Source organism: Vanessa tameamea, chromosome 14 (genome assembly GCF_037043105.1).
Source record: "Vanessa tameamea isolate UH-Manoa-2023 chromosome 14, ilVanTame1 primary haplotype, whole genome shotgun sequence".
Classification (NCBI taxonomy): Eukaryota; Metazoa; Arthropoda; class Insecta; order Lepidoptera; family Nymphalidae; genus Vanessa; species Vanessa tameamea.
In genome coordinates this window covers 2,718,459-2,743,599 of record NC_087322.1, presented here as the reverse complement: position 1 = coordinate 2,743,599, position 25,141 = coordinate 2,718,459, and the positions used below count along the sequence as shown (strand labels likewise).

The window sequence follows — 25,141 nt, the reverse complement described above, 5'->3', positions numbered from 1 at the left end:
AATGTAGCGAAGTCTTAAGCATAAAGAAATAAGTTAAAAATTAACTTTACACAATTTATTATATTAAATGTCTACATAATGATTTCCCGTAAATACTAAAATTAACCCAAAAAAAAAACATTAAAAGTAAAAAAACTTAGGCGTAGGAGAATTACCTATTAGTAATATAGATGGCTCAATGTAATGTCTATTGGTCCAGATATGCAACAATATTTTATCTGTGTAAATATTTTAGACCTCTAAAGACGTAAAATAAGATTTATTCTAGAATAATTTCTAACTCTTGTCGTAGATTTGTTTATGTCTAGGTGTTTAAAATTTTAACCGATGTTAATATAATATTAAAATGTACAAACTATTCTATTATACAATACAACGCTATAGCTAAAATATAATTTATTACATTGATTATTCTCTGATCTACTTTTTCATTGTACTTACCCCGCTTGCAATTATTTTTAGTACATTATTTTATTTAACATATTCACAAGCTGTATTGTAAAACTTCTCAAAAACTAAATATATTATTATAAAAGTCATATTAACTGCATCTATGTTAATTGTATCATAGCTTAGAAATTATTCATAATCGTTAATAAATGTCTTATTCAGGAATTTTTAAAGCCAGTCTTGTACGTGAATTTAAATAAAACTTAAAATTATAAGTATTTTTATTAAAGTGAACAAAAATACAGGTGTCATACTGAAACAGTTAAATTTTTTTGTTTCGATTTGGAATCAGAAGCAAGAAACTGTTTATATAAAAGAAATCAAACCATTATATTACGTCGCGTGCCAAACAGACAGTTCGGTCGAACAAATTACCATTCAATGTTGTATTATTGAAACAACCAACTAGTCTTTCAGAAGCACTCATCCAAATACAATAATGGAAATTATACATAATGGTCGTGATATGTATATTTTAGTGTCATTAAATGCCTTCATTAAATCTTATATTATCGGAAAATATTTTAACTACTCTAATATACATCATATATTTCGAAAAATAAAAAAAAACTGTCGAATATACTCAAACTGAATATTTTGTAGAATATAAATAGGCTTTTAGAATTTTGTAAATTTACTTTTTCTAAATTAACATTAGCTTGGACATGATTCTTAATGCTTTCTTAAAATCTAAACAAACTTTGAAAATACACGGCCTTATATTTATAAATCTTTAACCATCGGAATGGTTGAGAAAAAAAAAAAGATTTTATACAAAAAAAAAGTAGTCAATTTCAAACGAACGAAAATATTAAAATATAGTAATTATTTGCATACACGAGGAACTTATGTCACACGAATCATAATGGCCTAAATTAATATCTTATTCAGTCATTTGTTTAACAATTCTATTGCTTTAAAGTTTCAAAAATAGTTCATTCATGCAAGTTATACTAATCAGAGATATAATTCAAATTCTTAAATTTTAGCATTTCGAGTCCGAATTATAGTACACAAACAAAACTTATCTAAAATATGACGATGAATTTATCAGTAACCTCTGTAGATTTACATTAACTGCTATGGACTACAATTTTAATAGAATTACTTTTCAAACCTAGACATGAATACTTATTATAGACAAATTCCGTTTATATCATTTACAAACTATTTGATGATTGTATTTATAGTAGAGGTATTATATTTTACAAGTACATTAAAACAAAAACTCCCTCATAAAGGGTTTGACGAAATTCGGTCCTATTTGTCTGTTTAGATAGCGATCGATCAGATATGTTTGCTATAAATAGATATGTCGTTAAGATAAGTAACCTTAATTTTACTAGATAAAAATATTTCTAAGACTATAATTCATATTTATTTATAGACAGGAACGAGGGATTGAAAATAATATATTACTTTTGCATTTCTAAACAGACATTCAGACACACTGAATATTGAGTGCAGGTACCAGGCTAATATGATCGGTGAAGTCACTCGTTAACGCCGATAGGGATGGTAAGATGACGCTGATGCGCTGCCACTGCTCGATGTGCCGTGATGGCTGCGTTTCGACGATCTCTGGTAACCGTCTCCGGAACCGCCCGTGTATTCGTAATCATCACCTACGCGTACATCTAAGTTAACATTCTGAATATTTATCCTAAGAGTCTTAGCAATGTTTTTAAGCTTATTACAATCGATAAGTTACTTGATATTTGTTCCATAAAAATAAATAAAACACTTACCGCACCACGCACCGTTCTCCAAACACCAGAGAATTATAGACTGACATTGGCATATTATACTTATTAGTTAATACTAATAAAAGTAAACAACGTATTAATGATTACTGTTACTTAAGGATTTTATATCATGAATAATATTTACTAACTGAACTCTGCTCTATGTATTTCAAAACTATTTAATATGACATATAAATTTGACAATTGTCTATATTTATGAATGACTTATATACATACTCAAAATGATGTATATTAAATATAAAAAACCATTCTAAAGTTAATTAGCTGACGCTAATGATAAGTATAAGTTACCAATATCAAAGATGTGTTATACCCAAAAATCTAAATATCTTGTAATGTGTTAGAGATATTCCAAATAAATATAAAGTTGACAACTGACTAGCTCTACTGTATAGATTCTAAGTATATTATATGCACGTTATTTTCGACTGTTCGTATGGACCTGATGCCGTAGCGGACATATCCGATATGTTACAGAAAGAGGGCTGTGGCGACACCATACCGGGGCAGAACATCATTGGGACCTGATGAGTTTTGATTTTTATAATATCATACTAATATTTTAACTATGGTTTATTTATTTGTAAATCGGGCGTTATAAGACTTTTATGTTTGTCATTTAATGATTTCATTATTACAAATTGCATGACTACTTCTAATGATGAATTGATTGAGTTTTATATTATTTAAAGTTCGCTATACACCCATGAGCAAAATAAGTATATGTATGTAGATTGCCACTAAAGACGTGTTTCATTCTATTCATGATAGAAATATCTTAAAACCTGTGCAGGCGTTCCGATCGCATCATTCGGCGTGGGCATGTTGACGAACTTTGAACTTCCGGCTGTTACTCCATCTCCCTCTGCCAATCGTTAGTTAAGACTACTTTTTAAACTAAATTAAATCCATGTAGTCATCATGAATTTTACCCTTTCGAATTTAATAACTTTTTTTTAAATGATTATACTTTTAAACTTACAAGAATACTTCACATTTGCGATAAAAAAAACATTTTGATAATTTTCATCTTATCATTAATATTGAATATTATTTGGTCGAATGTAAATCGCAATTATAAAGATTCTTATTTTTTAGGAACAATAATTGGAAGATACAGATACGAGGTAAGAAATGAAAAAAATGAAGAATATTAGTAATATTGCAAATACTTTACCGCGTGAGTCATATGTTAGTGCATGTACAGAATAGTTGAGTAGTGTGGAATATTCAACATAATTAATTGAAACGGACCGATATCGTTTCTCTGTTCATTGTCTTGTATTAGTAGTGTAAGACTATTATGAAACTCTAGGATCCGGGTGAATTTTGATTCGATATAAAAACAAAAATTATGATAACTTCTTCCTAGCCTAGGGGTGACTAATCTATGGGGTGGAGGGGCAACCATTAAAAATGCCAGATATATTTTGAAATTTTTGATTTCTTTTAATTATCTACGTTTTATAATGTCCTTAAAGTAGATATATATTTCATCATAAGATATCTCAAATATTTGCAGTGGTAATATTAATATTTTTTAAATTATTCAACCAGTAGTATTACTTAAACCATTAAGATAGAAGAAGCTTAATAATAGGAAACTACGACAAACTGTTTATTTTTTCATTACATTACAAACTACATACTTATGTTACCAGTTAAAACTAACTAATATATACCCAAAATACCTAATATGAATAATGCATAATTTCTACTTCGAAAAACCTTAAGTGTTATTATTTTCTGTGATAGCACTTCGAATCGTTACATCGAATGTTTTATCGCGTACAAGCTTCTCGTCTTAATATTTTAGTGCTTCGGTTAAAATTAATTATTAAAACCGTAATTAACTAATTATCATTAGGTAATCGTTAAAAAAGAAACAACAAGGACGCACGTGTAAGTCTATCATAATTTTCCTTTTTATATATAATAGTGGCGAGCGCGCGCGCGCGGCGGCGCCGGGGCGGCGCGACGGCGCGGCGCGCGCGCGCTCGCTCGGGCCTTAGGGCTAGTGGTACATTACGAGTTACAACATTACGAGTTACAACAAATCTAGATAATAGTCTTACAATCGTAACATGCTTAATATGTGGCTCGGTCGCGGTCGCCGCTTCCAATTAATTACATTTTATACGAAATTAATACAGTATAAATACAGCGCCCCGTAGTGGAGCCGCGTAAAGTAAAACTTATATATTGCCGTAAGTAACCATTACTTTAAATATTGTACATCAGTCGATAGTTCACCTAATAATTTTGTAATCTAATCGATCGAGAATTATGTACTTTATCCACTATAATGAAAAAAAAAATATTTTAAAAAATAATCAACATCAAAATTTTAATTAAAACAGAAATAAATAACAACTTGCCCTAAGTTTTATAATAATTAATGTTATAATTAACTGTTAAGCCCGTGCAATTTATTTTACGATAGTGTGTTCAATAATTACATTTATAGTATATAAATCTAGTATAAATACGAGGATTTTATATTAATAATACCTGCATTGTTTTAAAAATAACTTTAGAACCGACTATAGTAAGAATCGACTGTTAGCTGCCGATGCCTTTGACTAAATGCAATTCTTTTAGACGAGTAGAAAATAAACTTAAAAAGAGTCCTGCTAATCTAACGTTAACACTAGGGGTCTCATATAATATAATTAGTCAATTACGATCATAAGTTTATTTATGCAAGCGCCCGCGCGGCACTACACAGACAAAACCGCGCGCGCGAGATATCATAATTATTATACCAAAATACACTTTTACACAAACATGTTACTACTTGAATAAACATACACATATAAAAAACCGCGTACACTATATTATATAAAGTAATACAAACAAGAGTCGAAAGGTTAACTACACAACAGTACTACAGTTAAGCCATGATTAAAATATTATTCCATAAACATTATTATTAAGATACAGTGTATATCTTATGTCGATATTACTCAGTGTAATATTAAAATGCAACTGATGCAAGTGCCCGAGATGAGCGCGCCGCGTCACGCCCGCGGAACACATTTGACAGACGAGCCTCTAACGAGTCTTACCGTATTGTATTTTGCTAACTATTTTTAATTAATAAATTCATCCAATATTTTATGCTCTTCTCCTATATAATAATAATTAAAAACCCATATAAATAGTCTCAATTGATTTCTCACAATAATTTGCACTAAGTTTAATGTTGAGTAAATCTAAAATTTCTAATACATATTATACTTTATTTAAATAAATTATACTCTTTATGTTACTTAGAAGATTGCCACGATGGTTAATTACAAACTAACTTCTTACAAATTGTTCCGAAGGTTTTGTGAGTCCGGGTACCGAGCCCGTATCTAAAAGACACCTTAGTGCTAATTTAATATCACTGAAATTAACATAATATAAATCATCTCTATATTCACTTAACTTTTTGTAAGGCATCATTTCCTAACATTAAACAGACGTGAACAATGTCATCACTTCATCGGTGGTTGTATATTAAACCTACAGTAAGTAAATTAGAACCAAAATGCGGACACGACACGTCGCACAAGTCGCCGCCCGCGCCGGAGCGGGCGGGTGCGGGCGGGTGCGGGCGGCGCGGGCGAGCGCGGCCGCGTGGGCGGAGCCACTCGCCCGCGGAGTGCGACGGTGCGACGGCGCGACGGCGCAATGGGCAGCGGGTTACTGGTTAGTCGATCGACGATACAAATGCCAAGTAAAAGCGACTCGAACGTGCCGTCTAAGCGAACTTATAAAACAGGACTTACAGCGACAGTATATTAGGACGCGTATCGTTACTGAGGAATGAATCGAGACAAATTAAACCTAACTTACATAGGAACGATCAGGTAAGAGTAAAGGAGCGGTAAGAAACGGGCACAACTACACGTAACCTAGTAGTGGGCAAATAGGCACCGACATCATTTAGTAATTATTAATAATATTTCAATATATCGTTTTAAGGTACAAGTTTCAACTTCCTACATAATGATGTGTTTCAGTCGTGTGTAATATAATAGAGCTATAAGAAATGTACCAATATGCGCTTTAACTATGAACATCACAATGTAAGGCGTTTTTTCTATGATTTAGCATTAAATTTGGGACTCCGCACCTTTCGCCGGACCGCGTCACTTATAAACGCTTACGTCTCACATTACTCCTCATAGTCATAGATAAATTATACTTTACTTACGGTGCGATCTTAAATAACCCTATACTATCAAATTATGCATTCAATGTAATTATCAACAATTTTCCTATTAAAACATTTATAACAAATGTGACCGCGCGTGGCGCCGGCCGCGTATCTAGCATTAACTTAAAGGAACAGGTCCGGCCCGCGGCGCGCTCGCCGCCCCGCTCGCGATTACATTACTTAGCTTATCACTAAAATTTTAATCAGTCGATCGGTCAAATGATTGAGCGATATAGTACAGTAAAGGACTAACATTAAATTTAATCTAAAAATGTTACTTTAAATTATAACTCACTTTGTGAGGGAGCGGGCGAGCGCGAGGGGCCGCCACCGCCGTATAACCCCTATATAGCTTTTAAATATATTTGGCGATCACATAAATTAAAAACTTTAAAACTATGTGACGAGAGAATCGATTAAAATTATGTTTTACACACAAGTAAGTATATATATGTATGTACAAGAGTCCGCGCGAAGGGTGCGGAGGGCGCCGGCGAGGCCGACTGCTCTATATCCTAAATGCTTGAGCTTTATCACTTAACAAATACGTTATCGTTTGCTCGTTATAACAATTTGGCAGGTAAAAATTCATTAAAGTATAAGTTCCATATAAACTTAAAATTGCGATAAAAAACTAAAATCCATATAAGAAAATAATTATAATTACGAATAATATTTATACAGAATTGCTCCCCTTTTTTTAACAACGGGAAATTAAAAATATTAAAATCACGTTCAGTCATACTTTGCTTTGTTAAATATTAACACATAATTATTTCATTACATCCCTACCATTTTCCTAAGTCTAGTGGGTGGTAAATAACCAAAATTCTAATATTAAACATACATATCGATATATATACCAAATATTTATACAAGTCATTAGCTTAAGTTAAGTTGTTTAGGTAATTTTCCCTAAATTGGCCTTGTTTTAACATTGTGTCTGTCAATTGTGCGCGGAGCGTTCGTGGCGCTTACATCTACACTTCGTAACATCACCACTACACGAAATAGCGAGATCCCATCGATACATTACGTGGTGTTATTAAAAGAAATCATTTTATAAACGCGAAAAGATAATTCTTTGACGCTATCAAAGTACGAAGTAAAATAAAACGTTAAAAGGAGCCCACATCCAAAATAGAATAATAAAAAGATAAAGAAACTTTTGTGTACAGAGATGTACACGCACACCTCGGCGTGCTTCGGACACGGAGCCGCGAGACTCGGGGAGGGAAAACAAGAACAACTTCCTGCTACCTTACGCTTCCTTTGTAAACACATCTGAACGATCATTGTCATTATCTAAATTTAGTTTAATTACAATTAATTTGATTACGACTAAAATTAAAGTACGCGTGTGGGTTTGTGTTAATGCAGTCGTTGGATTTTTTTTTTAAAATTACTTCTTAAAAATTGGGTACGTTTCAACACGTTACTAAAGTTATCAATCATCATTATTTTAATATTATATTGCATTGTTATAAAATTTAACTTCTTATATTTCATTTCATTCGAGTTTCGTAACTAACAGGCAACATGATTTTATTTTTATTTTTTTTCAAACTACAATAAAGTATATTTATCGTCAAAAAGTGCTAAGCAGTCATCGAAAGTATCTATAAAAACGAACATCCCGTGTCATATAAAATCTACGTTCGCGGGTCGAGCTGGTCGGTCCATAATCTGGTACAGTGTCGCTAGTGTTGAAAATCGATCTGTCGTGTTTTACCGTCCGTTTCGGCACTCTCGCGTTACCAATCGCACCAAATAGATCGTCTGAACATTACGGATCGTTAACTGTCGTTGTCAGAAGAGGTGCGCGCGGTGCGCGGTGGCGCGCGGAGGTGCGAGACGGGCGGCGGGAGGGCGAGGGGCGTGCGTGTGGGGAGGCGGGCGAGGCGCGCACTAGGCGGCGGGCCACTCCTTGTTAAACTCGTTGGCGGTGAAGTGTTTGGGCGCGTGGTGCGGGTGCGGGTGCACACCTGGCGGCTGCGCGGCGCCCGAGTGGTACTCGCCGCCCGCGCCGTAGCGCGACCCGCCGCCGCCGTACGACGAGCCCTAGCCAGTCCCGCACACGTTAGCGGACCCCGCCGTCTATACCCCGTCTAGTATCGCTAGGATTGTCGACTAGTCCCGGACGCATCGCATCGGAAATGTAATGTCCGAAGTAAAAGAAGATTCGATAGTGCACAAGTTCAAATTTAATTGTTATGTAGATTAAAAATAAAAATATTTAAAAAAAAAAAACATTTTTTATTGGAAGTTGCGATTCGATAAAATATCGAACTGTTGACAATCCTACAAATCTCCCCACTCGCGCGACACTACCCCTTCGGATTTACATGATACCCCCTTGTATTTTACAATTGAATTTGTAATATTTCACTGCCGAGATACTAGACGAAGTATACAAGGCAGGACGTCCGGTTAAAGGTCGTCGGATTAAATATTGGACCGTTAGCGCAAAGGGGCCTATTCAAAATAACCGTTACGCAGTGGCCTCAAAATGATTATGAGTTGTAAAGCTTTATCTACAGATAATTGTATTAAACAGAAACAATAATATACCAGCTTCAAATTGATTACATTCTATTGAATTAGGCCACTTGCGTTGACAATCTAATGTACGAGTATGTATTAAGTGATAATTCGTCTAATTATCGCTTAAAAAATCAAAAAAGATTTTAATAGATTTTTAATATTTAGATATTTTTTATATGTAGAAACAATTACGAGCTAATAATAAGACGAAAAATCATGATTACGGTGCGCTTGACGTGTCGAGCCAACGCCTACAAAACTTCACGCCACCATTCTGATTGAGACTTTCGACTATTACGGTTAATGTAAGGAGTATAAAAATAGAAATTTATCAAACACAAACAAAACTATGGCTTTAGCGTCGACACGTCATGCGCCATCATGGGGCGCTCAATGTGGATTCGGATAATATTTTTTCTACTTGCAAGTGACCAATGAGTTGAGAGCATGTCGTTGGCCACATTCAGCGCCGTCCATGATGATTCAGAACAGTTTTGCATATATGCTCTCTGATTACAATTAACAGAAGTTCGAATTTCATCTCTGAACACTTAAAGTACAGCTCTTAATATTATTTATCGTTAAAATTATCTATTAATGAACCTGTAACAATATGAAAAAATCCAAATTTTACTAATTTGTACTTTAAATGCCAATTTTACAAGTATTGAGATGAAACAAAGCGATTTAATCATCTCGCACGTCTACAAAAAATGCATTATGAACAATAAATGGATCTAAAGGTAAGCTTAAAATCTAGTGCGGTGCGATGCCTTTAAGGTGAGCCCGCGTAATCGTCGCATGACCGAACCGTCCATAGTGAGAAATCCCCAGAGTTTCGCGACATACCCTCATCCGAACCCACCCATATCTCTAATTGTCTTTGTGGAGGAGCCACTCTTGTGGGCCCTGATCGACCAACTGGAAAAGAAGAATTACAGACATAAAGTCCCACTCGCCACAATGCTCCAACCTGGATCTTTAGCGGATTATGTAAGTAGCAGAGCGTGAAGATGGATCGGGCGAAAGCGTGTGAATTATCCCCGAGGGCGATGACGTTAGGAGCGGGAAGGGGAATGGGAGAGGGCGGGTCGTGGTGATGAGAGACCTTCAGCGAAACTTTATTACAACATTAATCTTCTTGATTTTTCACTATGGATAGCGGTGCGACTCTGAACTGGCGCTTCGATAGCGGCTCGCATCAGAGGACCGCATCATATAGACAATACGAACCGCAGCATAGCCTCGGAAAATCAAAAAGACATCGCACATTTCGTCTGCCACTGAAAGCATGCAGTAGTGGGTGTCGATGTCTCCGATGTATGCGTTACGAATAAAGCGCCGAGATATTGGAACACAGCACACGGATGCAGGAGAGGCAAACTATGGGGCTCTATATTATATTCATGCTGTATTTTTGCCTCAGTCTCAGGTTTGTTTGCATTCAAAGACGAACAATGTTTTCGCTGAATTTCGCTCGTTCACCATTGTGATACATCTCCATCGCGCATTCATTCATGAATCGCAAACAAACTGGCAAGTACAACCAAATTGAACTTTGCTAGTGAATCAGTCGTGTAGACGTTCATTCGTTAAAACCTTCCTTTCATTCATAGGGTTTGTTGTAATCGAACTAATATCAGGTAAATCAAGTACTCCAGTCATGCAATCACCGGTACATACCGAATAACCACTTCAAACAAGTTTGGAGATGGATGCAGGATAAAATAAAGAAAAAGCGGGGGATAATCGGATTGTGGGTAGGATGCAAGCCCCGAGGGTACGAGCAAATAACACTATTAATTATCTATAAAATCAACTTGGCTGTACTTTTTGTTTATTTATGATAAACAGTTAAAACAAATCTTTTGCTATATCGAGAACACATTTAAGAAATACTAAGCAACAAATCAATTAATAAAATTTCGAGATATAGCTTTTTACAAAGAAATTGTTTGCGAATAAAATACCGAAAAGAAACAAATCAATATAGAATATAATTTTTTGAATTATTGAATAAACCAAGTTTCGATCCAGTATTTTTGTACTTGCATACGAACATAAATGGACATAAATATAGATCGCCTTAAAATTTACAAGCAGTTACGTCGTATATGCATTGAGAGCACCGTGACCCACTTACAAGTACCGTGTGGAAACAATAATTATTAATGAATTATCAATTGATCTTGTTTCAAACACGTTACCTTTTAATGAGAGGCAAAATAATTTCCAAATGTACTTGTAATTTCATATCGAATACTTTATTATAAATATAACAACACAACAGTGAGGTGAGCAAAATGAAAATATGACATGAAATATTTGTAAAGTTGGAAATGCACTAGATGATAATGAAAAGCATGATAGCAATTTAAAGATAATTAAATACATTTTGTATTTATAACATTAACCACTTTGTAATAAATTTTACAAAATGTATTTAATAATATGTAATTCTATACTAAAAAAAAACCATTACCCGAATGCTTCATAGAAACAAAGACAACCTAGGCAAAAACCATTTTAGCAAGGGTTAAAAAAATAAAATAAACTAACTAAGACAAAGGATATAATGGTTCATGCCAGGCTAATAACTATGAATAAAATTAATTGTAATATCATTTTTGTCTTATATATTTAAAGCAATATAAAAATCTAAATGATCTTACAATTGTATGTTGTGTATTTCTTATAATCTTTTTTTAAAGGATCAGTAACTGATTAAATTGAATTAATTTTAAATTGTTAAAATTTAATAGAAATATGACAATTTGTCATTTATATATTAATGACTGATCCTTAAAATTATTTCATTTGCGAATAATAATATTTAACCATTTATAAGCTTAAGTTCAACAAATTCGAATTTAATAGTTCTTATACAATTATCGCAAAAGAAATCAGACCATATTCATTGTTTAGGTGATACCACCTTAATTTAATACAACACATATTTGAAATTCAAACTACCAAAGCACATTAATAAAAGTGGTATAACCAAAAATGTATTTTATTAAAATTGGTGTCGTAATCAGAAATAATAATATATATATATATTTTATTTTTTTAAATTCAAATAATTACAGGACGTCGGCCTGACGGAGATTTAATGATCAAATTAACCTGCTTACGTCACCAATACGCGTCTGTACGCGTGCGACTACGTAACGACGTACATGTGCACTGAGTACATAAGCGACGGCACGTTTCATCGAATCTGCTATTACAAAAAATACTCCACAACGAGTCACATTATATGTGTTATTTGTACTTTTTTGATATCGGTAAGATTTAATCGAAACCAGTCGAAACGTTCATAATGACAGATTCGGTGGAGTACACCGGTCGCGGGTCGTGTGCGTGCGGTACCTGGTCCTGCTGGTAGGCGGGCGGGTACTGCTGGTAGGTGGAGTAGTCCGCGGAGGAGGACTTGGACAGCGCGGCGGAGGACAGCGCGCCCGCCAGCGCCGGCGCCGCGCCGCCCGCCGCGCCGCCGCCGCCGCGCCCGTACATCTCGCCGCCCTCCGACAGCGGCACGTACGAGCCTGCGCACACACCCGCGTTAAACATGCTCGCTGCCCGCTAACTTAAGATTAATGCTAAAGAACAAGTTTGATAATTTTTGCCATTAGTTGTTTCGCAATAACGACAGTTCTGTCCTACGAGTGAATGATGTCACGTTTACTCACCAGAGCCAGTGGAGTTGGAGTTTTGGGGCATGCTCCAGTTGGTCCAGCTGCCTCCGGCGGAAGCGCCCGCGGGAGCGGAGCTGTAGTTTGCTGTTAAACAAACAATCATTTATTTTTTCTCTTTTGTTCTGGCTTCGTCGGAAATAAACGTGTAACGTTGTGTACGTGTTACATCGAAACGTATCGCTCGTATGACCATTTCGTTAGCGTGCCACTACTTCCTAAAACTTACTTGGAAACGAATCGTACGAACGTCGACGATCAATCGCGTGGGACGTGACTTAGAGCGTCAGGAGTAACATAGGTCTCGCATCAAAGAATTATCAAACTTGTTCTTTTCGAAAGGCGATATAGAAATATATAAAAGTTCCGCGTACCGTAGCTGCCGTATCCCTGCGCGGGCGGCTGCGCGTGCTGCGTGTAGTTGTTGGTGGCGGGCCAGGCGGGCGCGTGCGGCGGCGCCTGCGGGGCGGGCGGCGCGCCCCAGCCCTGGTAGTTGCCGGGCCCGCCCGCGCCGCCGGCCGCGCCGTAGCCCGCGTACGACGTCTGCCCGGCCGACGTGCCCCAGCCCTGGTACCTGTCCACGACACGTGCACGTCTTAGCATACTGACTGCGTGAGGGACCGACACGTTTCGACTCAGAGAGGAGGCGTCGGAGCGGAAACTAGGAATCATTATTGAAGCACCCGTAGTGGCTACCAATTACATACATATGTTGTAAATATATAGGGCCTTCCTTAAGGGTTTTTATCTTCAAATGTCAGGAATCAAAAGGTTTCTTTGGTGTAAGCCTTTACATTATAATAGCACATACTTGAATTAAATATATCTGTTGCAAATTTTGTAGACTCACTTGCCCATTTGAGACAACAAGTATATGCTGATTTGCTTTCAATTTTCCACAAACATCTGAACGCACCTACAACAGGTTAAGCTGAAGGCACTGCCTGGATGTGGATTTGGTAATGCGAGATTGTTAGTTACCCTTGCATGATATTGGGACCAGCCATGGGCATGTTGATGGGCGGGCCTCCCATCTGTCCGTTGTGCCCCTGGATGATGTTCATGGGCGCGGCCTGCGGCGGCCCCCACTGGCCGGCGGCGGGCGCGTCCCCGGGCGCTCCGCCCATGCCCCCGCCGCCCATGCCACCGCCGCCCGAGCCCAGCTTACCGGACCCGTCGCGTGGCTCCGCACGCTTGATCTCCACCTGATTACGGGATAAAAATTATATTATCTTATAGCAAACCGATTATTTTTATTTTCTCATAAAACTATAAAATTATTTTTAAGATATATAGACGATTGGCTACAAAAACGGACTAGTGTTTTCGAGAACAGATTCAAAATGTATGTGCAACTAATCTAACTCTATACTAACATAAATTTTAGTAAACAACTGTTTACATCGGTGCATTCTCAATTACACTCCAAAATGACGGTAGTGTGACAGGCAAACGAGTTAGTTTACTGTATATTTAGACTGTTAGGGAATTACAAACTATAAATTACAAAAAAATGTGGCAAATTATTATACACACATGCTCATAAAAGCAAAGCAGAATATGCAAATTTGCTTTTTTCTGTCCCACAAACATTGGAATGTTTCAACCAAACGATAATTAGAAGAAACTGCCTGAATGTGGATCATGAAGAGATGAAATATTCATTGTTTATTTTTTCGAATAATATAGTAAGCAATACTGAAAAGTTAAGCAACTAAAATTATAATAATGTTGTAAAATATAATTAAGGGTAAATTACTTGTTTCCCGTTGAGGTTGATGAAGTGTTCCTGGGTCACTCTTTCCACGGAGATCTCGTCTTCAAACGACAGGAATCCAAAACCTGAAAAGTTGATACATTGTAAACCTACACTTTTCTGATTAACTATTATATTATTGCATATGCTAAAATAAATATATCTGTTGCAAACTATGTAGACTCACTTGCCCATTTGAGGCAACAAGTATATGCTGATTTGCATTTACTTTTCCACAAACATCTGAACGCACCTACAACAGGTTAAGCTGAAGGCACTGCCTGGATGTGGGGTAGTGTTAATTTTATTTTTATAATCTTGGCATTCTAGGTTTAGTTTTTCTCGTCAAGTTGCATTGATAATATTATTGTCATTTAGGTAAAAATTATAATAATGATTGCTTTGTATAGCTGTGGTAAGGTTCTGGTAAGAAGTGTAAATGTTAAAAAATATAGCACATGAATATAATTAGATCTATGATTTTGGTACAAAAATTTAATAGATTATTATCACTTGTTTATATTTTTAAAATTAGTACTAATAAAAATCTTACCTCGAGACTTCTTTTTCTCCTGGTCATACATAATGACGACCTCCATGACTTTCCCATAACGACCGAAAAACACACGCAGGTCGGTCTCAGTGATGTTAGAAGGCAGACCGCCGAGGAAAACCTTAGGGTAGCCACCGCCCCGTTTTGGTTTTTGCAAAGTTCGGGGATTGCACGGCTTTGGATCGATTGTTCTAGAACAATGAAAATTTGGTGTTTCAAAATGGTTGTTGGTGTAAGCTTTTTAGCGTTCATACATTGATTACGAAAATATCGTATAATTGATATTTTTTCCAATAACTTTAATATTTGATTAATTTTACGACCTAACATCTGTCGTAAGGAATCGTAATCCTAAAGTTAACTTAAAATGTTAAAATTTCTTTACAGGTAATCCGTAATGGGTACTTTTATAATCGCTACCTACGGCGTAAAAGTTTTCTTTGTTGGACGGAACAACTTTTTAACATTATATTTTTTCTTTAAATGTATATTTGAGAAGACTAAAAATAGAATATTAATTTTGTTTTTAACAGCCCGACGCGCTTGGGTAGTATTCCTTGCATTTTAAGACTTATAAAAATTGATGATTAGTTAAAAGGTTCACTTCAATTAATAATTACTTGACCTTGTGTTATAAAAACATTAATAAGTAAGTAAGTAATGTACAGAAACAAACGTTCAAAACGCGTATACTTTATTTTTATTTACTTCCAGGAAATATTAGCTAATTATAAGTTAATATTTATATTGCGTCTTATTTCGAAATTCGTAATATTTGATTCAGAAGTTCTGAAGAGAAACATGTTCCTTTTTAAGTTTCTCAAATCAAATAATAACCATATCGAGGCATATTATTATAAACTAATCGATGTATAATATTATTAATAGTTTAATATAAGACTCGTTCAGCAACAATAAAACGTACGATTTATTTTTGTAACATTGTAAGGTCTTAAGAGAGGCAACTTTCCCATTCTGAAATTACTTTCACTAGCATGATCTCTTTTAGAGAAGGCTTGGAAGTTGGAATGCAACTAACATTTACAATATCCCTTTACAAATGCAATATCAGCTCAATATGTAAATGTTGTTGAACGGGGAGTGTTCTTGAAATGAAAATAAACAATATGCGATATTTTGGTTTATTAAATAAATATAACAAATACGCTTATGGAAATGTGTGATTTATTGGAAATTTTTTAATTACTTTGTAGGTTATTTTATTCAAGATGTACAGCATGTAGTTTAATTAGCAGTTTTGATTTTTGTGCGAGTGCGTGCATGGGCAAAGATTTCGGATCTTTAATACAAAGAATTAAAAAACATTTTGGATCAACAAAATCCTCACACAATAATATAATGAAAATACTGTTTACTTTTGATATAATTCACTAATATAAAACATTTAACCAAGAAAATATAATCGATTAGTTGTTGTCACAAAATGTGATGATATAAAAATTTATAATAAATGCCAATGTAGCAAACTTTGTAAACTATATTGCTTAAGATAGCAACAAGCATATGCTTAGTTTGCATTTAATTTTCCACAAACATCTGAACGTGCCTACAACATGCATAGTTAAAGGTACTGCCTGGATGTGGAAATTTATATTATTGAAATATACTTCTTTTGTTATTATGTGCAAGCGTGGAATATCATGTAACGAAGGTGTTATTTGGTATATACTGGGTGCGATTCGAATTTCCTTGAACCGATTTCGATAAAAAAGTATTTACTGCCAAATGCCGTTATTTGGAATATGTATTGAAAAGCGAGTAAGTGTAGATGTGACAGTCCGATACAATTCAAAACACACACACAAAACTTGTGCAGGTGCAGGTTTCGTACCAGCACCATTCCGTTGTTTTTATAAATTAAGTATGTGTTTGGTATTACATATATTAATATTTAATTTGAATACATACATCAACCAAAATATTGACTTTATAATGTTACACGTACATTTGCACATGTGGTTAATATAAGTATACAATTTTGCGTTAAGGGGACTACATGAGCTAAATGCAAGTTTTATAATGCAAAAAAGTATATGATCCAATGCAGTAAACCAAATGAAAAATATATATGATAATCTTCAGGATACATGCTAGTTATTTGTTATTTTGAAAACATGATGTAATTAATTTGGTACGATAGAAAAAAATCACAAAGTTACCTCTAAAAAAAATCTTTTAACAAATAATAACTATACTTATATATATTCAATAATTCTGGTTTTTTGTCAGATTATTCTACAAGCATTATACTACTATACCCCTGTGTCAAGTTTTTAGTAAAATCAATAGATATTTTTAAAATTCAGATATTCTTATTTTCGAACAAAAGGCGTACGCATGTGTGCGTAAACATTGCCGGCCGAGGCCTGATGCTATACAGACGTGTAGATCTTTCGCCGCATCATTACGTTACGAGATATTTTTTGTAATTTTAATTGTAAATTCATTGTTTCATGGTTTCTTATAATAAATATTATTCTTTCTTGTAAATAAATATATTAAGTTAAAATAGTGTAGTAGTAATAAGGCATTTGTTTTTTATTATATTATTTGTTATAAATTTTAATTGTGTAAATATGGGAAATAAACCAAAACGCTTGAGGAAAACTAAAAAACGTTCATATAAATTAAGCGCCGAACATACATATGAACGATATTAAAAGGTAAGAGTATTTTATTAGTAAACATATTTTTTTTTATAAATTATGTATATTGAAAACATCTATTAGAAAAAATGTGCAATCAGTTCGCATAGAATCAGATTTTTCGAGCTATTCTTTAAATATTACGATAGAGTATTTGGTGAAAGTGAGGAAAAATCAATTGAGAGTGACTATATTCGATCCCCATGAACTCGAAGCAATTTGATATTTTTCATTAAAAGTACTATGGGGAATATTTAGATACATATTTTTTAAATACTTTTATAATTAATAAAAATGTAATTACTAACATATATTTATTTTTTACAGAATATATAAAGTCGAAAACAATAACACGGAAGCTATATATTGCGTAAGAATTTAATTTTATCGATTTTGTTTATAATAGGAATTAAAGTTATGTATGAACTAATTTTAATAATAAAAAAAAAGTAAAGTCGTAACAAAAAAAAATATGAAATTGTTGTGAACCAGAGAACTAGAATATTTAGAAGTGTAATTTGTACGTAATTCAAAAATTTTAATTTTTTTGTAACATCTGCCATATTGGATTGAATATGGCAGCAATTCATGAATCGTGCATTGTCATCGAGACTAAATATGTGTGCCAACTTTCAGCTTCATAGCTTCAGTGGTAGTGGGTGTAATATTGATTGCAAGGTTCCAGGACGTATGTCCATACATTCATACATACAAGTGAAATTAAATAAAAGATTTTAATAAAAAAATTAACACTAAATGTTTTTTTTTTTTTTGTAGTACCAAATATAAATAAAAATATTAAAAGTTTAATTAAATCAGTTTTATTTTTTAATCATTTTCGAATGACAGTCAAAAGCAATTCAAATAATTCTAATATCCTATCTATTTTTATGAGATTTATGATTAAACCTAGTATGATTAACCTAGTTAACCAATGATTCAACCAAATCGACTTGACGACGTTTTTTTCTAGTAAATATATAATGTTTTTTTTTTTTAAATTGAATATATATTTTTTTTCTTTGTGAACCGATATTAATAAAACGAACAAACACTACGCTATATGTTACCCCACGGTTACTACACTACAGATTTCGAACACTTTATTTTTATTATATAAATAGATTATCAAACTTTTATAAAATGTTAAAAAAAATTATGTTTTAATATTTAGTATAAGAACTAATTGTGGTATAATAATATAAATAAAAGAAAAAAAGGTTAAAACTGTCTATTTTATTGTATACAAAATATAAATAAAAATATTGTAAGTTTAATTGAATCAGTTTTATTTTTTAATCATTTGTTAACTAACATCGAAAGAATAAAAACAATTCTGTTGTCCTATCTATTTTTTATGAGATTTATGATTGATCTTACTTCGCTCGGTTTGGCGCCATCTATTAGAATATTTGGGCGTAACCTCGTCACCTCGCTTAACCATTAGTTCACGGGCTTGCCGTTTTTGTCGATTTTGTAAGTGTGTGCGTGCGATCCTCAAGGGCACTTAGCTCTTGTAGTCCTCTTTAATGTAAGCGTTGTTTGCCAACAACCGGGTCACATTATACGCACGACAGTGTTACTCGCTCGTTACAAAACAACAGCTATTGTTAGATATTTGCATTAAGGTAATCTATATTTAATGCAACGTTAAACTAAATAAGTCAAATTAGTTTCGGTATAACGGTAATATCGGCCTATTCTAATATTATCTAAGTTCTAAAATTAAAAAGGCAGAAGTTTATGACTTTTTTTTATAAGATAATCTTAGTCAGCTTTATTTTTTATCGTACGATAAAAACAATATAATTTTGGAATATTTATTATTATGTAATATGTAGTGATATATATTTTATATTCATTTTATGTGTATTATTATATATAGCATAAACTCGTGTGTAAATCTATTACTGAACCATCTACCACGTATTCCATATTTAATTTTCTTTTTTTTGTCCGGTAAAATTGCTAGGTACTTGCCATAAAACTCGTTTATATTATACAATAAATAATTTATTATAACCATTAAGCACGTTGCTGTAATATATTTATATGGAGTTTTATACAGTACGAATAAAAAAATAAAATTGTTTATAGTATTTGTGCGCAAACGAGGAAAACTTATTATATCACCATCGAAAGACTATTTTTACTAATTGATTTGATTCAAGCAAGAATATTGCGGCGAGATTTAAGTTATCGTGTAGCTGAGGGTCTCTTGGGTGCACTAAGGTTTATTTCTTTAAATTAGGTCAATTATATCTAACGTGCTTCAAGAATATTACCCATATTTTCCATATCAATCAGTATGTTTAATACTATTACTTTAATGGATACCTCAAGTGTATACTTGACGCCCGTATCCACGACATTCAGGTGAATTAAGATTGAACTGTTTTAGGATCATTTACACCTACAAAATTTAACGAATACCATATTAACTAATAACACGGAACGTAAACATTAGTTATATAAGTTATTTTGATACGGGAATCGTAATATTAATGTTAATAGACTTGTGTATGCGTTCTAAATTCGAATAGATACGATTATCAATACAACTTTAAAGGACAAATATTCAAACTGGTTTTACATTACAGTATTGATTATTTGACGAAAATAAAGACTTTTAAATCCCAAACATGCTGGCTGGATCTTAAATAAGCCTGGTATGTTTTATGATTCATTCGTAATCAACAACAGCTTTGCAGAAATTTATTGTACAATTTTAACTTAACTTATATCGAATATCACGACAGCTTAAAATCATGAAATAATTGGAATAAGCTTGGTTAACAGAGGAATATAATGAAAATATAACAATTATTATATCAGCTCAAAAATAGTGCTATGTCTGTCTTGTACTCGCGGTGGACATGTGGAAATTTTGAAAACACTGTCAGGAAAATGATATAATTCATCGTAATTAAAATACACGTTGTTTATATCCTGTTAAAAATAAAAATTGTCGTTGTATAATATATATCTAAATTTTTATTTTAAATTGTATGAAAATAAAAACCGCGATCGTGTTTAAAGCGTCCCCTTTTTTTAGTAAAGCATTATTCATTTTAAATACAACATAAGACCCATTATAGTTAATAAGGACGCAGTTTTATATTTGTTCGGATAAGATGTAATTTGTGGTAGAGCTTTGTGCTACCGCCAAACAGCTACTTATTGTTCCGGTTTAAATGGTGAGTGATCCAGTGTAACTACAGGCACAAGGGATGCAACATCCCAGTTTCCACGGTCGTTAGCGCAATGGTGATGAAAAGAATGGTTAATATATCTTACAACGCCAATGTCTATGGGCGGTGGTTATCACTTATCAGATGGCGCCTTTGCCCGTCCGCGTACTTATATCAAAAGAAGAAAAAAAGCGCTAGGTAAGAAGTATCATGTACTTTTTGGAAATAGATAATTAAATTTGTTATTTTATGTGTACAAGGTTCTTCTTGTAAAGTAATTCCGTCCAGTTCAACGCCGGTATAAATTGGTACAATTATTATTTTCCACGATTTAAATAAATAATATAATTAATTATACTTTTCGTCCGCCACCGCACGCCCTTTTTCTCGTGCATTTTTTAACAACACTTTAATCCATTCGGTACTGCGCACGCCGTTCTCTGTGTCTTGTTTTCACATTCAGGTGACGCACATGTGATTTTAAATAAATTCGTGTTTTATAAATGCTGTAAACGCCGATAGGCGTGTTATTTTATGTTCACAAGGTGTGGCGCACGCCGATCGACGTTTGAGTAACAAACACCCCGCATCTTTCTAATAAAGGTAACCAACCACATGTAATGGATTAATATCCAACTGTGACGGTCCAAATAGCGAAATTATGTTTTTATGGATATGTGAAAGGTGGCTGTTACTTATCCGTAAAAATATTTTCTCATAGCATTTTCTGTTCACACTTCATAGCTTACAGATGTAGATTAAATTAGCCCTTTTTACAAATCAATTACAGGTCGCTTTAAAACGCCCGGAAGATAATTTTCTGTCTATGTTGACCAAATAAGCTCATCCAAAAATAATAAATTTAATAATAATCACATTGATTATTTTTAAATAGGAATAAAAAGTCCGCCAAAAAACTAAAAGAATTATAAGGTAATGTTCCATATTAATGGGATTGATTTTATACAAAAAATATACCTATCAGTATGGTATTTCACAATAAAAATAAATATTACTTTCCAATTGAAGACTTCTAAGAGGATATTAGAGTACCTTTATATCTTATTTCCATTTATGAAACATAAACATACTCTTAAAAAGTCTTGACAAATATAATTTGAAGTATATTTTTACAGAATACCGTTACACCGCCAAATTTAAAACCTATGCCTATTAAGAAAAATAGATTAAAACAAAAATTCACTAACCTGCCATCCAACTGATGGGGTCCATTCTGCAGAACGACATTAACCAAAGCTGGTTCAGCGAACGTAACGAAGCCGAAACCCCTCGAGCGACCCGACTCGCTGTTCTTCATCACGACGCAGTCGATGACGTCGCCATAACGGGAGAAATACCGCTGCAAGTTCTCTTGGGACGTTTCCCATGACAGACCCCCGACAAACAGTTTTCTGTATACAAATAATAATTACATGTTACAAAATAATATTTAATCATTCTGAATACATGTTTCAATCCTTCAAGTTTTATTTTATTAAACTTGATAACAAAATACAACTGACTAATATGAAATGATAAGATATAAAAATGTTAAGTATATTTTGCACAAAATTAACCATTGAAAACATTATTCTTATTTGTGTGGTACTTTTAATCTAACTTTGTTATTTTAATAAGCTCAGTAAAGTCTAACTAAAACTTAATTGAATAATTAATGTTTAAAAAATCTTCAGTATTTTTAGTACCTTTTGAAGGAGATTTTTTTATTATAACACTGTCAAATTCAGTAGGTTAATTGTTAACAATTTGTATGAGATTTCATTTAGTGTATACAATTTTAGTCTTATTTAATCATCTAAATAATAATCCACACTGGTGATTTTACATATTTTTATTTTTTTAACATGAACATTTATGACATAAGGAGTTATATTGTAGCCAGTCATATTTAGTTGAAACTAAAATATGAATATCTAAAGCTAAAGGATACACTGGTTTCATATAGCATGGAATAACTTTTTAGATCAAATAATTATTGTAACTGCGTAATATAAAAATTTGTTTTCAGCGTGTAGCATTATGTTACCTCTATAAGTATAAAAAACAGAAGACATAATATGGTCCACTCAAATGTAGAGAGAAGTAGGTCTGCAGTACACCCAGACTGACTTTAGAAAGACCATAAATTAATCAATGGAATGAAACATTGAGATCTAAGATGTTATCTCTTGTGGCATAACATTGGCTCATTCGCCCTTGTCATAATCTCATAACTTATACTTAAACTAATGTGTAGGTTCTACTTAGCCAGATGGACTTCCACAAGGCCCTACCACCACTAAAATACCATTGTAAAACATATTTAAACTACAATATATAATTTGCCTTATTTTAATGATAAGCATTTTTTATAATACCAAATGATTTTTCTGTTTAGTTATTTTATGGTTTTCTTCATTAATATGGTTCATGTAGAAACATAAATTGAAGCATTAAGGAAAACTTTACCAATTAACCTCAACATATTTATAGTGCCTCTATACATGTTTCAACCTCAAAAAAATTATTACCAGTAAGTTCTTTAGAATATGTATATTTTAATTAAATTAAATAACTAGATGTATAATTTTATTTTTTATTTTTATTTGACCTACATAATTGGTCATTGGGTATTATCTCTTGAATGTACAAACACTAGGTATAACTCAGATAAGAGACCACTTTCAGTACAAAGTAATATTTTATTTTAACTTTAAAAATAATAAATATTCAAGAAAAGCATTTATTTAATTTAATAAATCATTCAAAATTCAAGTCATTTATCATTGATTAAAAATATAATATCATGGACACAAAGTCATTTCAATACAACATGTGCAGTGGTGAAAGTACCATTCACTTACAAGATGAAGTTAATAAAATTCTCATAATACTTTTTGACTGACTCTTCACTATAAGTGTAAAAGTTTTGAAATTGGATAGTTATGTTACAACTTTTTTTTATAGGTTATATTTAATAACAGTTGAATTTGCCTTATATAAAAAATAGTTGATAACAAAAAGTAATGTCGAAAAGTTGAATGCCACGATTGCGTCAATTGAGTTCATATATTGTAGGGCGCCGACGCGTCAATGACTACCGATAAAACATCTCACAACTAAAAGAATTTGACTCGAAATAAACACATGCAGAAGACTTAACCATATGCGAAATTGGGAAAAATCGTATCGGCAAAACTAACCGTATGCAAATGAATCAGCATGTTTTAGTATATTCGCTCACAAGATTGAGCTACGCGGCATTTTCAACGCCGTTCTATTAACCTCATTAACAAGTCCAAAAACCACATTAATGTAAATTATACGAATTTTAAGTAAAATTGTACGCAATTAATTTGACATTACTATAAAGTACTGATAAGAGAAAGCCACAATTAGTCACATTAAGGTTAATATTACATATTGCGACGTTTCCGCATACTTTATTTTTTTAAGAGAAGATTATATAAACAAGTGTATACAAATAATTACTGATTATAAGTATATATCGCTAAAATATGGCATTAGGTACAATGGGAAAGTAAAGCTGCCATGATCGGCACACGCAAGTCGCACGGCAAGGCTTGGGGTCGGTGGCCGCTCGCCGGTAAAAGGCTAATTAAGCGTACTGAACTGTTACCATGTCTGCCATGCGAATATTACAAGTGATCCTAGAATCATCATTAAAACAGTTTTCAAATAAAATGAAAATCAACTCATAAAAGCAACTACACGGTCTTGATGGCATGTCGTGAAATGCGACACACCAAGCGAACATGCAGTTTGACCTATTATAGTTAAGACACTTAAAACAGACCTGGTGTTTACCAAAATTAATTAAAATGTACATACCCCTTCTCATCATCGTCCATGTCTGGATTCATACGCATAACTTATTACTAATTAAAAATAATGGTTGGCACCGGTAAGACACCCAAACCACACAAGCACAGACCCACACGAATGATTATGGCGGACCAACCACATCCGCTTTCTCAAATAAGTCATGGAAGAAGGAAATAGTCAAATGACGATCTGTAATAAAAAACATTACTAGTATTGAATTGGTGAAAAATATATAATTCAAAAATGATATAAAATATTACTCAAAATTTACACCATATTTGTTTTCTTTATAAGTTATATTAAAGTTTTAAAAGTTCTTAAAACATTTTTAGTTTACATTTTTTAATACAAAATGGCAACGGAACAATGTTACCATGTAAAAAGTAATTTCAATATTAAAATATAGATTCTTAGAAATTAAAAATAAAAATAAAAATACAAACAGTAAAAAACACAAAATAATATTT

The 25,141-nt window shown here is 33.3% G+C and overlaps 1 protein-coding gene across 11 annotated transcripts; it reads right to left on the bottom strand.

Annotated features, from left to right (window-relative positions):
* Nucleotides 1-40: 40 nt before the first annotated feature.
* LOC113398567 (heterogeneous nuclear ribonucleoprotein 27C) lies at nucleotides 41-24,840 on the bottom strand. Of its 11 annotated transcripts, XM_064216895.1 has the most exons (11): nucleotides 24,681-24,840; nucleotides 22,037-22,240; nucleotides 14,972-15,162; nucleotides 14,422-14,504; nucleotides 13,644-13,867; nucleotides 13,037-13,236; nucleotides 12,660-12,749; nucleotides 12,468-12,515; nucleotides 12,340-12,414; nucleotides 8,409-8,484; nucleotides 41-2,075 (listed from the first exon to the last, which is right to left on the bottom strand). In XM_064216895.1, the coding sequence occupies exons 1-11, from the start codon at nucleotides 24,716-24,718 to the stop codon at nucleotides 2,072-2,074; spliced, it is 1,233 nt and encodes a 410-aa protein (XP_064072965.1). In that variant the 5' UTR covers nucleotides 24,719-24,840; the 3' UTR covers nucleotides 41-2,071. The 11 variants fall into 11 exon arrangements, with proteins under 11 accessions (XP_064072965.1, XP_026493145.1, XP_064072964.1 ...); XM_026637360.2 differs by having other exon boundaries at nucleotides 12,340-12,515; XM_064216894.1 differs by lacking the exon at nucleotides 8,409-8,484.
* Nucleotides 24,841-25,141: the final 301 nt, after the last annotated feature.